General features: G+C 42.3%; 1 protein-coding gene across 2 annotated transcripts in view; it reads right to left on the bottom strand.

Moving 5' to 3' along the window:
• Positions 1-15,453, bottom strand: part of Ptpro (protein tyrosine phosphatase receptor type O) — a 263,974-nt gene that overhangs the window by 95,797 nt on the left and 152,724 nt on the right. For both annotated transcript variants that reach the window (XM_045139541.1, XM_045139542.1), the window contains exons 3-4: positions 3,162-3,320; positions 1,442-1,594 (exon numbers count right to left, since the gene is read on the bottom strand). In XM_045139541.1, the coding sequence (XP_044995476.1) occupies positions 1,442-1,594; positions 3,162-3,320 (312 nt within the window). The remainder of the gene's footprint in view (positions 1-1,441; positions 1,595-3,161; positions 3,321-15,453) is intronic.

Here is a 15,453-nt window from a genome sequence, read left to right as displayed (position 1 = left end):
GGAAGCAGACATGCACAATCACAGCCCCATGGGGAATACCAGCAACCCCACTGAAGAGGGGCCCCCGTGGAATGGGGGCAGGGAGGAGGGAAAAGGTACCAACACATGATATAACCACACAAAGTATGTTTTTTAATAAAAAAAAAAATGTCATAGGGCTGGAGAGATGGGTTAGTGGCTAAGGTGCATGCCTGCAAAGCCTAAAGACCCAGGTTCAATTTTTCAGGCCCCACGAAAGCCAGATGCACAGGGTGGAGCATGCGTTTGGAGCTCGTTTGCAATGGCTAGAGGCCCTGGCATGCCCATTCACACTCAACCACACACACACACACACACTTTTTCTCTCTCTTTGCCTTTAATAATAATAATTTAATAATAAATAAATAAAAATAAATCTTAAAACAATGTTATAAACAGACATCCCTTGATTTTTGCCTACAATTGCTTCTACTCTTCAAATTGTCCCTTAAACACCCCCTTGTAAGAACTCGTAATAAAAGTTAAGTTCTCCATCCTTTGTACTGTTCAATGGTTTTATGTCTTTTAAATAACACTTACCTCATTCTTCCCTGTATTATTCATTTAATGCCTAGACCATTTTTGAGAAGAGAGGCCCCATCATACCCATCTTTGCCTTCCCCCCTTTCTAAGCACTTAGAATTAAATTCCAAGTGGAAGGGGCTCATTAATATGTCTTTGGTCCAATTGAATACTGAGAAGTACAAAGAGAATCTTCAATGCTCTCTCAAGGTGAATAATCTATAGAGTTGAAAAGGTTTCCTAGTCTTGTTCTAAATTAACTGAGAATCATGGCATAGAAGATTATTTGGGGAGGGGGGGTAAGGGATTTGGGAGGTGGTCTGTTATAACTTATTTCAAATACTCATAAAAATTGGCCTGTTCAGTATTGCTGTAGCCGTATGCTAGGTGAACTCAGTGTTGCCAGCATATATTGGGGATAGATATTTGGTAGAATGTATTTATTTTATGCATTCACTCTTCTATCCATCAATCTATTCTGTAATAGCTTTTCATATTAGCCAATGCTACTAAAATTAGTACTGAAAGCGCTAGGTAAAATCAGAATTTCAGCATTTTCCTTTAATGATTTGATAATCTGTACTAGAAGGTCTAACTCTCTGTCTTTTCTGCTCCATAGGCACTTACCAGACTATAACTCTTGATATTATCACGTGTCCCTCTGTTCAAAGATTATTAATCAAAGATTACATTGATTTATGTTATGTTATTATTTGAATATTTTGCTCATTTTCTTTGACAGAAAATTTATTAATAAGAAGTATTCTCTTTACTGGCTCTGCAACAAAATGTTTTTTAGAAATGCTAAGAAATTTTTTTTTCCTTAGAAACATTTGAAATGAATATATGATAATATATCATTTAATTTTTTTCACTCAATTTGGTTTCTCAGAAGACTCACCAGTTCGGTGCTGTTTGGGTTCATGACTGACGCCACTATATTCCACAAGGGTACTTTTATTAAAGGTTGCTTCAGATACCAGCTGAAAGGTGATGTTATTATAACATATTCCTGGTAGCCAGTGATTAAACACTGTTTTTCCTTTAAAGAAATCTGTGAAGAGAAAAACCAATTCTATTAAGAACAGACACTTTTTCAATGTCATGTAGTTGGAGAAACTTCTAATAATGTTTAAATATCCATCAAATAACATGTCCCTCAACTTCTGGCATGGTCAGTTAAAAAGTAATGAAAATTTGTCATTACATCTTAGTCCAGAAAGTCTTTTATTTTCTGTCAGAATTTATAACAACATCTGACACAATTGGAGTTAAATGTTTGTTATAAGAATGTTCAATGCACACAGAAACAGTAGAGAATAGGTTTATACTAGTCATTTATTATAAGACAACATATTTTAACTGCATTATGACAGAAGAGTCATCAATAAATTTTATGAGAAAAGTCTTTCCCCCTCTGTAGATTCTCGGCTCTATTACAAGAACGCTGGCTTATCTACCAAGTGGCAGACAGCATCTGCTCAAAGAGAGAAGTAAAGAAATATGGGGATTCCACTTAAAAACACTAAAGGCAGTTAAGAGTAAGCTTAAAACTCCAATCCAAGTCCCAAGTGAAGAGGGGAAGAGACTGAAAGTACCCAGAGAAATTGACTGCGTTCTCTTGGATAATTTGAAACTGTGGACCCAATTCTCGCTCCCGTCCCCACCAACCAGTAAAAAACCGTGCTTTTGCATATGAATGCAGCTACTGAGATGGTCATATAGCAAACATATGTAAAGGGACCCAAAATATCACCTTTTGCTTTGAGAAAACTTGCATCCTCTCCAGGGGCAGTCCTGTTAAGAGGCTCTCTGCTTTCCGAAAAACCCAGTCCTAGACATGTCCAATGGTCAGTCACACCCAGAAGGGAATGTTTGGATGAGACTGCATCTAAAACCGCAGGAATGGATCTCATGCCGCGAGCATATTGCATGCATAGCAAGACCGACGCTCAATTAAGAGTAATTTGAGGGCTGGAGAGATGGCTTAGCGGTTAAGCGCTTGCCTGTGAAGCCTAAGGACCCCGGTTCGAGGCTGGGTTCCCCAGGTCTCACATTAGCCAGATGCACAAGGGGGCGCACGCATCTGGAGTTCGTTTGCAGAGGCTGGAAGCCCTGGCGCGCCCATTCTCTCTCTCTCCCTCTATCTGTCTTTCTCTCTGTGTCTGTCGCTCTCAAATAAATAAATAAAAAATTAAAAAAAATAAAAATTAAAATAAATAAAAGTAATTTGAGGATCTCTCATATTGTATGCATAACCTGTGACCCTCCACTAACGAACCTAAGGCTAAGGCTCCTTGCGACAAGAATTCCATGAATCAATAACCACTTTAATACTTACCTACAGGTCAATTACAAAACTTTAAAATATGTTTTCATTTATTTATGAGAAAGAGAAATCCAGAGCCTCTTGCTGCTGCAAATGAACTCCAGATGCACGCACCATGCAGTAGATCTGGCTCTATGTGGGTACTGGGGAGTTGAACCCAGATTAGCAGGCTTTGCAAGCAAGCACCGTCTCCCCAGCCCCCATAAAAACCCCTTCGAGTCAGCAAGACCACTTTTGAAAGTCATGCAAAATGTATTAGTCATCCTTTATTCCATTTCCTATTGCCTCTTACCTTTGTACAACATTGTCCGGAAACCTTTCCCTTCCCAGTAGCTGATGTTTACTCTTGTGAAAACATTAAATTTTTCTGGATAATGAATCTCAAATAGGACTCCTGTTTCAGGAGAAGGCTTGTAGTCATATATGGAAACGCTGGTTATGGGTAAAGGTTCTAGAGAGATGTAAATGGAGAGAGGACAGAGGAAGAGGGGAAGAGAGGCCGTCATTAATACCTGAAAGCGCCAATGATCATGCAAACGTTACTTCTATCTTTATAATTGCATTTTTAGTTCCCTTAGCATTCAGCTTCATCATGGGGACTTAGTGTGCTCCTTACGGTCACCAACAAGTGCATCGTACATACATGGTGTTGTCTGCTTTCAAATAGCTTTCATATTCATTTTTCCTTTTGTCATTGGTGAAATCTCTGATGTCTACAAAGGACAAATATTAATATATCCATTCAGAGCCAGGCGTGGTGGCTCGTGCCTATAATTCCCGAAGTGGGAGGATTGCCAGGATTTCAAAGCCAGCCTGGGCTAAAGAGTGAGTTACAGGTCAGCTTGGGCTAGAGTGAAACCCTGCCTCAAAAAAAAAATGTGTGTGTGTGTGTGTGTGTGTGTGTGTGTGTGCGCACATCTATCTATGTATGCATGTTCAACAGATAAACATAATGCGTAATGCGTAATGGAAACCCAATGAGATTCTGCATTGCTTGTCACGAGCAATTTAACAGAGAAAAGAGAAGAGACGAGGAGAGGAGGGAAAAGGAAGGGAGAGGAAGAAAGGGAATGGAGAAGAGGAGAGCTGAGAACTCTTCTCTGGACCATTAAATGTCTTGTTCATTGTTTTTCTTTGTACCGAGAAAAATTTATATTAATAACAGACCAGTAACAGAAAGGACTTTTGCCTCTAGCCAGTGATAAATACTTACGTGATAATTTATTTTTTCATGTGAATTTAGCAGTTGTTTTTTCTGTTAGGGATAAAAATTGCAAACCACTCAATGTTGTGGAATGGATAGCTTATATGGTGTTTTCTACAGAAGTTTAAGAACATTCTGTTTTTTGGTTTGGTTTTTTTTTTTTTTTGAGGTAGTGTCTCACTCTAGCCCTGGCTGACCTGAAATTCACTCTGTAGTCTCAGGGTGGCCTTGAACTCACTGCGATTCTCCAACCTCTGCTTCCTGAGTGCTGGGATTAAAGGTGTGTGCCACCATGCCCGGCCCAAGAATATTCTTTTCTTTTAAGTTATTTATTTATTTATTTGAGAGTGAGAGGCAGACAGGGAGAGAAAGAGGCACATAGAGATAGATAGAGAATTGGCACGCCAGGGCCTCCAGCCACTGTAAACGAACTCCAGACATGTGCACCCCCTTGTGCATCTGGCTAACGTGGGTCCTGGGGAGTCGAGCCTCAAACCGGGGTCCTTAAGTTTCACAGGCAAGTGCTTGACCAATAAGCCATCTCGCCAGCCCCCAAGAACATTCTTAATTTGACTGAGTTGTTAATTTATCACAAAGAATTAATTCTTTCTCAAATAAATAAATATATAAAATATAAAAAATAGGAGGCCTTCATCATGTTTTGTGATCAAATCTCTGCAGACCTTATTCTATACTCTCTGGTTTAAAAGTTTCTGTTTTGGGCTAGAGAGATGGCTTAGTGATTAAGGCACTTGCCTTCGAAGCATAAGGACCTAGGTTCGATTCCCCAGGTCTCAGGTATAACTGGATGCACAAGATGGCACATACGTCTAGAGTTCATTTGCAGTGGCTAGAGGCCCTGGCACACCCTTTCTCTCTCTCAAAAGAATAAAAATAAAAAAAAAATTTAAAAATTGTTTTAAAATATTTCTGTCATATCTTGGTCCCATGTTTGCTTTTCCCAACTAAAAGGTCACCATTCAGAGTGAACACAACGTGGTCGGTAAACCACCCAACCAGCCAGCCCTGAAGACTCTAAATGCTGAGTTCAAACCTCTCCAGGAAGTTCTGATCAAGTTTCAGGTCAACCCAACCACAAACGCAAGGAGTCTGCCCCATGCAGAGGCTGACTAAGCTAACAGCCACACAGTAGGGCTACAATATTATGGCTACCTTCCTGTCTCCAACCCTCACCAGTGTTCCTACTGCCACACCCAGGGGACACCCAGGGGACAAGGAGGCCCAGTCAGCCTTCCCTGCCCTGAGGTAGGAAGTCACCCATCAACAGCCATAGGCAAACTTTGACATTCAAAACACATGGGGCTTATTTACTTTCTGATTTCTTCTTTTATTTCCTTATGTATTTTTGGCTTCGGAAGACTATTTGAACTTTAAACTTAGAGAATTTCTAAAGCCCTCGCTTACAAGTGTGTGGGAGACATTTCTCTCAGCTTCACGGCCAGGACCTGGGTCAGCTGTAAATCTTCAACTCCATGTGCTCAGGCCCAGCTGAGGCCCTTCTGCCCTAGAATTGGAAGATATCTTAAGCTTCTTCCTATCCAGGTACTTGCTTTGTCATTATTTGCTTTAGAAATTAAGTGATGTCCCATAGCCTAAAGCCTGAATGACCCACCTGTTTCCGAGGGATGGCAAGGTACAAACCCAGTAATTCAGTAGGTATCCCCTGCCAGCCACTTGATTGTACTTCCCTCCCTTGTTTTAGGAGCCGGACTGCACCAAACAGAACCCGGGTTGCTGGAGAATATGATCACTTAGTTGGGTGTGGTGGCGCACGCCTTGAATCCCAGCACTTGGGAGGCAAAGGTAGGAGGGTGGCTGTGAGTTCAAGGCCACCCTGAGACCACATAGTGAATTCTAGTCCAGCCTGGGCTAGAGTGAAACCCTACCTTGAGAAACCAGAAAAATTAAAAATAAATAAATAAATAAAATAAAAGTGATCACTCAACAACTTTATACTTCATTTATTTTCTTGTCTTTGGAACTTTTATTTTTTTCAAAGGAGGAAACGTTGCAGTGTGAGGAAATTCTAGCACATGGGAGATGGACATAGGAGGGTCAGGAGTTCAAGGTCATCCTCAGCTACACAGCAAGTTTGAGACTAGCCTGGGCTACATGTGACCACCTGCCTTAACCCCCACCTCTCACAACACAATCCCCTGGGCCACAGACAAAAGAAAGAAACATGTAGAACTATAGTCAAGGGCTGGAGAGAAGGCTTAGCAGTTAAGGCACTTGCCTATGAAGCCTAAGGACCCATGTTCTACTCCCCAGATCCCACGTAAGCCAGACGCACAAGTGACACATGCACAAAGTTGCTCATGTGCACAAGGTGGTGCAAGCATCTGGAGTTTGGTTAAAGTGGCTGGAGGCCCTGGCATGCCAAGTCACTCTCTCTCCCTCACTCTCCCTCTCTTTCTCACTCTTGCTCTATCTCATAAAAAAGGGCAACTCTGGGGCTGGAGAGATGGCTTAGCGGTTAAGCACTTGCCCGTGAAGCCTAAGGACCCCGGTTCGAGGCTCGGTTCCCCAGGTCCCACGTTAGCCAGATGCACAAGGGGGCGCACGCGTCTGGAGTTCGTTTGCAGAGGCTGGAAGCCCTGGCGCGCCCATTCTCTCTCTCCCCCTCTATCTGTCTTTCTCTCTGTGTCTGTCGCTCTCAAATAAATAAATTAAAAAAAAAAAGGGCAAGTCTGAGGATAGAGATGGCTTAGCGGCTAAGGTGCTTGCCTGTGAAGCCTAAGGACCCATGTTTGACTCCCCAGATCCCATGTAAACCAGACACACAAAGTGATGCAAGCACACGATTTTGTACATGCACACAAGGGGCACACACGTTGCAACTTGACTGCAGTAGCTGGAGGCCCCGGTGGGCCAATTCTCTCTCTCTCACACCCTAGCATTAAAAAATAATTTAAAAATAAGACCAGATTGTTGGGCTTGCCTCAAGAAAAATTACCATCAAAGTTGAACTTACCTGGGCTCTATTCTTCCTCCATTGTAGCCAAAGGAAAATAATTTACTATTCTGAACTTGGACTTTTTCTTCTCAGGCTGTTTTTATTTTAAATTCCTTTTTATATTTGAATGTATCCAACATTATTTCATGTTTTAATATAGTAATGCCATCATACCATACATATTGTTCCCTAGCTTGGTTTTATCACCTACTATTTTGGAATTCGACCACTTTGAACCATGTCTTTAGAAACTTTCAGTGTCTGCTTTACAACTATATCAACTGAACAAGTCATCTGTTAGGGTTTTGGTAGGTAATTTGCTTTCTGTTATCCATTATTGTGAATTCTGTGGCTACAAATCTATGGCACAGGGACCCTCTCAGTACCTTGAAGATGATGTTTCTGTGGCTTTTTGCACTAATCATCATAACACAGAAGACTTTTGTCAGCAGGGCAGTCCCTTGTACACACTGAGTCACACTCTGAGATCTTCCAAGGTTATCGATTAAACTTGGTAACCCACAGTTTCAATAACATGTGTTTAGATAGGGTCTTTTTAAAAATTTTACTTTAGAGAGAGGAAGAGAGAGAGGGAGAGAGAGAATTGACATACTAGAACCTCAGCCACTGCAATCGAACTCCAGATGCTTACGCCACTTAGTGGGCAGGAGATATGGTCTTTAAAAAAATTACTACTAGATATTCTGGTACTCTGGATTTGTGTAATTCCACAAGTGAGGTTGTCATACTTATCTCTTCACATATGAGCCCATCTTTCCCTCAGTTCTTCTTCCTTTTTTAGCCCAGACTGACCTGGAATTCACTATGTTGTCTAGGGTGGCCTCGAACTGATGGTGATCCTCTTATCTCTGCCTCCAGTGTGCTGGGATTAAAGGCGTGCGCCACCATGCCCAGCTCTCCCTCAGTTTTTTTCTTGAACTTTTTTTTACAATATTTTTTGTTCATTTTTTATTTATTTATTTGAGAGTGACAGGCAGAGAGAGAAAGACAGATAGAGGGAGAGAGAGAGAATGGGCGCGCCAGGGCTTCCAGCCTCTGCAAACGAACTCCAGACGCGTGCGCCCCCTTGTGCATCTGGCTAACGTGGGACCTGGGGAACCGAGCCTCGAACCGGGGTCCTTAGGCTTCACAGGCAAGCGCTTAACTGCTAAGCCATCCCTCCAGCCCTTTTTCTTGAACTTTTAAGCTTGCTTAGTTGGGGCTCCTCACTAGACTTCTATGTCTGTGAGCTAAATCACTATATACAACCTATGGGATGATTGAACAGTGTAACCTTGCAAATTCTTTCTAATAGGCATCAATATCCCATCAATTCAAAGTTAATTTTCAATGTAGTCAATTTCAACTGCATTAGCTTGGTCAATGAAGATTTTAAATTAATTTACAAAATCACGTATTTTTCATGTCCAAAACTTTTACTTCATTGCTGGCCCTTTCTGCTTGGCTACTGCTGATCTTTGAAAATGTGTATTATTCTTTAACTTTTGTCTATAAACATCAGAAAAATACCTTAAGCTTTTTTAGACTGCTTTAAATAGAAAATACGTATTTAAAAATTAAATAATAGACTACAAACTGTTATAGCTTGTTACCCATCATCTTAAGCATAGGTTTCGTTATGTGATCGAAAACACAGGCTCTGGACTTATTTCTCATTTCCTTGCTCCTGAGGCTGTAACCCATTGCCCCTCTCTAAGCCAGCCACCATAGCCTGCAGTCTAAAACAAGGTAAGTAACACTTTGGGATTCTTCACATCATGTCCACGGCATTCCCAGCTCTGCATGTGTGCATGTTTCCTTAAGTAGCCAAGCATCTGGCTTTATCTTGTCTATTGTGAAAGATTCCAGTATTTTCTCTCTGTGGATGCTCAAACTCACAAGTGTCTCTTCCTTACCTGGAACACAGGGGGCCCATTGCTTCAGCCTACCCGGCTCGCTTTGAGTCTCAGTTTTGTTTGTGACTCAGAGACCACTGTAGTTCTTGAATTTGGCAACATACTCTTGGCTTTCTTTTAGTTTTATGGTACTAGCAGAAAAACAGTATATGACAAAGCAGGAATTGACTGTCATATTTTGACCAGAAATCCCAATATCAATTTCATTTTTACTTTTAATGAAAAGTAGAACATGGCATTTACTATTACTGTGTTTTTTTTTTTTGTTAGGCATTTCACATGATGAAATACATTTAAATTTCACGTGTGTTATGTTTCTTAATTACCTTTAAGCAATTCACAGAGATCATGAGGGACATTGTGTATGAAGGGGAATATTTAAAAATTATTCACTAACTGTCAGCTTCAGCAGGTGTAACTACATGGGGGCTCTCTGTGGGCCACACATTCACTGGTGGTCACTCACAGACACAGTGTGTGTTCCAGGTAACCACAGCCACTTCTCGAGGTGCACTTGAAGGAAAAAAGTGAATGTTCCAAATGTGATTATCCGAGAGAAGAGGCAAAGAAAACGGAGCAGTTGCTGTTAAAAAATAAATAAATGAAAAGCAAAACACCCTGCCTTTGGTAGCAAGGTAGTTTGAATGGATAGCCTCCAATAAGTACTCTCCAAGGAGTTAACTTTTTTTTAAATTTAATTTAGAGACAGAGAGAAGCAGAAAGAGAGAAAATTGGTGCTCCAGGGCCTCAGCCACTGAAAGCGAACTCAAGATGCTTGTGCCACCTAGTGGGCATGTGCAACCTTGCACTTGCCTCACCTTTGTGCGTCTGGCTTACGTGGGATCTGGAGAGTCAAACATGGGTCCTTAGCCTTCTCAGGCAAGCGCCTCTTCTGCTTAGCCATATCTCTAGCCCAGATGCAGTTTTATTAAAGCTTCTTGGATTTATAGATACCTGGCTGGAGCAGGTATTGCTGGGTGGATTTGGGGGTTGGATTTGAATTCCAGCCTAAGAGATGCATAGTGCTTGAGTTCTGCCTGGGTTTTCTGTGTGCTGGTGGTAGTTTCTCTCTCTGTGAGGATCTATGAAAGGGCTCCAGCTTCTTCTGCCATTATGGAACTTCCCCTGGAACTGTAGGCTTCAACAAATTCCATTCCCCCTATAAACAGTGCCTGGTTCGGAAGTTCATCCCAGCCACAGGAAGCTGACTACGGCAGTTAGCAAGTGCTGACCGCTAAGAGGCACGTCTGTCTGAGATGGCTCTGCTTTGTAGAACTAAAACCTAATGAAGCTGCTGGGCCAGGGCTCAAGCCCCGATAGGTGAGAGCCAGGAGTCTGTCTCACCAGATGTGGTTCACTTAAGGGTGGAGGACTTGTGATTAGTCCCTCCCTCTGACAGCAGGAATGGGGACAAAAGACTGATCCTGCATCCCAGGCCAGGGCTTGTTGCTCTGTGTTTTTGGTGTGCCTGAGATCTGGCCGGACCCCTCAGCTGCAGGAACCCCAGCGGGCCCCTGGGATGGGAAGCGGCCCAGGGTGCAGAGCAGCTGACTTAGCTCAGAACCCCATGATTCTCTTCCTGGAACATTTGAACAGCTTCCTGAATTATTCTCCCCGCCTCTGATCTCATCTTCTTAATTCTTCTTGTTTCTTTTCAAAACATCGAAGTGTGTGTGGGGGGGGGGATTTGATCCTCTCTTTACCCTCATTTCTGCCTCAGACCAGCCACCGCTGGCTCGCAGACACTTCCCTGCCTAATCTGTCTCTGTTGGCTCTTGTCTGTGATGTGGTGAATCACACTGGCTGCCACTGCTTCTGGCGTTTTAATGGTGCTCCTGATGGAATTCGGTGATCATACATGGTGGAGTTTACTCTTTTTTTTTTTGTGATTCAAACTATTTACATTATTTCACAGCAGTGCCCCGTAGGTATGATTACAATCCTAGCATGAGCCACCAGATCAATTTGGCCAACTACAGCTCACAAAGCCAATCTTGACAAGCTAAGAGTGGGATTTCAAATTCTTTTTAAAAATATATTAACTTTTATTTGTTTATTTTAGTTATTTATTTGAGGGGGGGGCGTGCCAAGGCCTCTAGCCACTGCAAATGGACTCCAGATGCAGGTGCCCCTTGTGCATCTGGCTTATGTGGGTCCTGAGGTTCTGCTTCTGCTTCCCAGGGCTGGAATTATGGGTATGAGAGACCCACTTGGCTTTTACATGAGTGCTGTGGATCCAAATTCAAGGCTTTCCCCACTGAACCCTTGCTCCAGCTCCAGGTTTTATTTTTTGTAAATTTTATTCTTTTTTGGATTTTTAGAATAAATTATTTATTTGAGAAAGAGAGAGAGAGAGGAAGATATGTAGAGTGAACAGGCCATATCAGGGCCTTCAGTTGCTGCAAAGGAACTCCACGTGCATGCGCCACCTTGTGCATCTGGCTTACGAGGGTCCTGGGGAATTGAACCTTGGTACTTTGGCTTTGCAAGTGAGTGCCTTAACCAATAAGCCATCCCTCCAGCCCCAGGTTTTATATTTTTAAGTGGTTGACATGAATTAAAAGAACAATAAAATAGGCTGGAAAGAATGCTCAGTGGTTAAGGCACTTGCCTGCAAAACCTAACAAGCCAAGGTCAACTCCCCCCAGTTACCCACGCAAAGCCAGATACACAAAGTGGCGAATGTATCTGGAGTTCATTGAATGTACCTGGAGGCCCTGGCATGTCCATACTCTCTGTCTCTCTTTTAACTCTCTATGCTTGCAAATAAAATACAAATATTTATGTAAAAATAACAGTAATTCATGACATTAATAATGATATGATATGTTTTTACATTCTTTCTTTTATAATAGAGGAAACTAAAAACCCAAATGCTACCTGGTGGCTCCATAAATCTACTATTGAAATATCCATACCCTTATCTCCAGTTCTCACATTCCCAACCTACTATTGCTTCTCGAAGCTGAGACAATGTGCGTAATGGGGTACAGGATGAGATAGATGTACGAGGCCACCATTCATTCACGACTCATTTGAAATGAATGCTTCTTCTTCCTCTTCATGTTGAGAAACATCAAAGATAACATGATGTTCTCCATGCCCTGTCTCAAACCAGCAGCAGCAACAAAGACAACAAAAGCCAAGAAATCCACAAAATCCTAAGTTTTCCGGAGGTGAGTTTGCAAGGTGACCAAGTGAAGGGCATTCCAAGGACAGATGAGCTCCTCTGAGGAGAAGGGAAGCACTGTTTCCCCTTGGGAAGAAACCCCAGGGTAACACGCTCAGAAAGCCTGAGCGGATGGTCTCAGTGACAGCTTGGGGCTACTCTGTCTATGGTAGCTCATAGCCACAGGAAGATGCTTGAATTAATTTTAAAATGAATTTAAATTAAATTTAAAGAATGATCGGTTGGTCTGGGCATGGTGGGGTACAGTCTTTCTTCTTCCTCTTCCTCCTCGTCCTCCTCTTCCTCTTCTTATTCTTTTTGAGGCAGGATCTTGCTGTATCCCAGGCTGACCTGGAATTCACTATGTAGTCTCAGGGTGGTGATCCTCCTGCCTCTGCCTCCCAAGTGCTGGGATTAAAGGTGTGCATCACCACATTCGGCTTGGTGGGGCTCACTTCAAATCACAGCACTCTAGACGCTTCTGTCCTTCAGAAATTCCAAGATGGTACTAGATCATAACAATTGAGAGTCTATGTGCGGATTTCTTTTCTCTCTCTCTCCTTCTAGCACTTTCTCTGGTTTTTCTCTCAAGGCGTTGGCCTGGGGCACAGAGGGCACTGAGTTCTCTCACAAGGGCACTGGGATTCAGATGAATCACTAAGGTCAGTAATAAAAATTTGTTTTATTGGATCTTTTTTGAATACAAACCAGAAGCTTTAGGGCATTGGGAAAGGGCAGAAAAAAAAAAAGTCATTTTCTCCCAGTTCTCATGAAAAAGATCTCTTTGTCAATAAGAGGAAAAGCAAAAGACCTCTATTCCCGGGCTGTATGTATTGCTAGGGTTCTGTTACCACAGGGGGCTGAGGGGCAAGCAGGGAACCGAACCGGAGCTGGACACATGCTGACCACAAGCAGAGCTCTGTGCCTGGGTGTGGAGGAGGCACGGGGCTGTCTGTCTTGCAGTTCTCATGAGGAATCTAGTTATCAGGAGAAAAACATGGATGGCAATGTTGAGAATGGCCCATCTTAGATTGCAGCGTCTACCTGAGCCCGAGGATGGGCCAGGAAAACCAAGAATCTCCAGTGTCTGGGCTGGAGGGATGGCTTAGCAGTTAAGACGCTTGCCTACAAAGCCACAGGACCCAAGTTTGAATCCCCAGGGCCCATGTAAGCCAGATGCACAAGGGGGCACATGCATCTGGAGTTCGTTTGCAGTGGCTGGCGGCCGTGGAGTGCCCATTCTCTCTCTCTCTCTCTCTCTCTCTCTCTCTCTCACATACACACACACACACACACACACACACACACACACACACACACACTAATAAATAAATAAATGAATAAATAAATAAATAAAATAGAATCTTCACTGTACCCAACTTCCAGAGACTTAGAACTAAGTAAAAGACAACAGTGGCCCATAATGTTCTGTGTTTTTGGGGAGCAGCGTTAGAAAAGAAACCCTGAGAAATGCTGTTACCTTTCCTGGCACTCCTGGAATCTATGATTAACTGCAGACTCCAGATATACCATAGATCTCACTCCACTATTACCTGATATTTCACCCCAAACTCAACTAAGACCTAAGCAATGAGGTAACTTTAAATTCAGACACAATTGATTACATTGCATATAAATGGGTCAAACTTTGCCTATCTAAGCTGGTGACTACTACTAGCTAGCAATGGCTTTTGAGAATTTAGAATGAGGCTAGGGGCTGGAGGAATGGCTTAGCAGTTAAGGCACTTGCCTGAAAATCCAAAGGACCCGAGTTCAATTCCCCAGGACCCATGTAAACCAGATGCACAAAGTGGCGCATGTGTCTGGAGTTCATTTGTAATGGCTGGAGGCTCTGGCATGCCCGTTCTCTCTCTCTCTCTCTCTCTCTCTCTCTATGCCTTTTTCTCTCTGTCAAATAAATATTTAAATAATAGTAAAATATCCAAAAAAATGAGGCTACTTCAGCTAAGGAGCTATGTTTCAACTTTATTATTATTGTTATTATTTTTATTGCATGTGTGTACTGTGTGCTTACGTGCATATATGCATGTTCATATGTGTGTGTGTATGTGTGTATCTTGTGTCTGTGTGTCTGTGTGTCTATGTGTAGGCCACAGGACAATCCTGGGTGTTATCCTTAGGATTATAGTCCATCTATTTTTAATTTTTTTTTTTATTTAAGAGAGAGAGAGAGAGAGAGAGTAAGAGAGAGAGAATTGGTGTACCAGGGCTTCAGTCACTGAAATCAAACTCCACATGCTGGCATCACTTAGCAGGCATGTGCAACCTTGCACTTGCCTCACCTTTGTGTGTGTGGCTTACCAGGGATCTGGAGAGTCAAACATGGGTCCTTAGGCTTTGCAAGCCATTGCCTTAACTGCTAAGGCATCTCTATAGCCCTAATCCATCTAGTTTTTAATATTTTATTTTTATTTATTTATTTGACAGAGAGAAAGACAGAGAGAGAGGAAGAGATATATATAGAGAAAATGGGTGTATCGGGGCCTTTAGCCACTGCAACTGAACTCCAGATGCATGTGCCACCTTGTGCATCTGGATAACGTGGGGCCTGGGGAATCGAACCTGGGTCCTTTGGCTTTGCAAACAGACACCTTAACCACTAAGCCATTCCTCCAGGCCTCCATCTACTTTTGAGCCAGGGTCACTCACTGCTCTGACCCTTATTGCTTAGGATAGCCTGGCTGGCCAGCATGCTTCAGAGATTGTCCTATCTCTGCATCCCCAGTGTAGGAACTACAGGCTTGAAGCTGGTATTTTTTAAAAATGAATTTGAGAGAGGGAGAATGAGAGAAAGAGGCGGACAGAAAGAGTGAATACTTGCATGCCAGTCCCTGCAAACAAACTCCACATGCCTGTGTCACTTTGTGAGTCTGTTTCTTTACATGGTTCTGGGAAATTAAATGCAGGCCGTCAGGCTTTGCAAACAAGTGTCTTTAACCACTGAGTCCTCGCTGCAGCCCTGGTGGCTTGAGGTAGGTTCTGGGAATAGAATTCAGGTATTTGTGATTGTAAAGCAATGCTTTATTGACTTGAGTGATCTCTCCTGTCTCATTTTCTTTATTTTAAATTATGTTTAAAAAAAGTGTGTCAATTTTTGTATTTATTCTATATTAAAATAATATTTTGAATATGGTGAGCAAAATAAACTATGCTACTCTAATTAATCTCACATTTAAAAAGATCTTATTATATCTACCAAAACTGTTAACGTTACACATGCTGTTAAGCTATTTTTAGTGGCTGGTGCTAATGGAAACACTCAAAAGACAGAGAAAAAGGCAGAGCCCAACTTGATAC

The sequence above is a fragment of the Jaculus jaculus genome, chromosome 22 (assembly GCF_020740685.1).
Source record: "Jaculus jaculus isolate mJacJac1 chromosome 22, mJacJac1.mat.Y.cur, whole genome shotgun sequence".
NCBI lineage: Eukaryota > Metazoa > Chordata > Mammalia > Rodentia > Dipodidae > Jaculus > Jaculus jaculus.
This window is presented reverse-complemented; position numbering and strand designations above follow the sequence as displayed.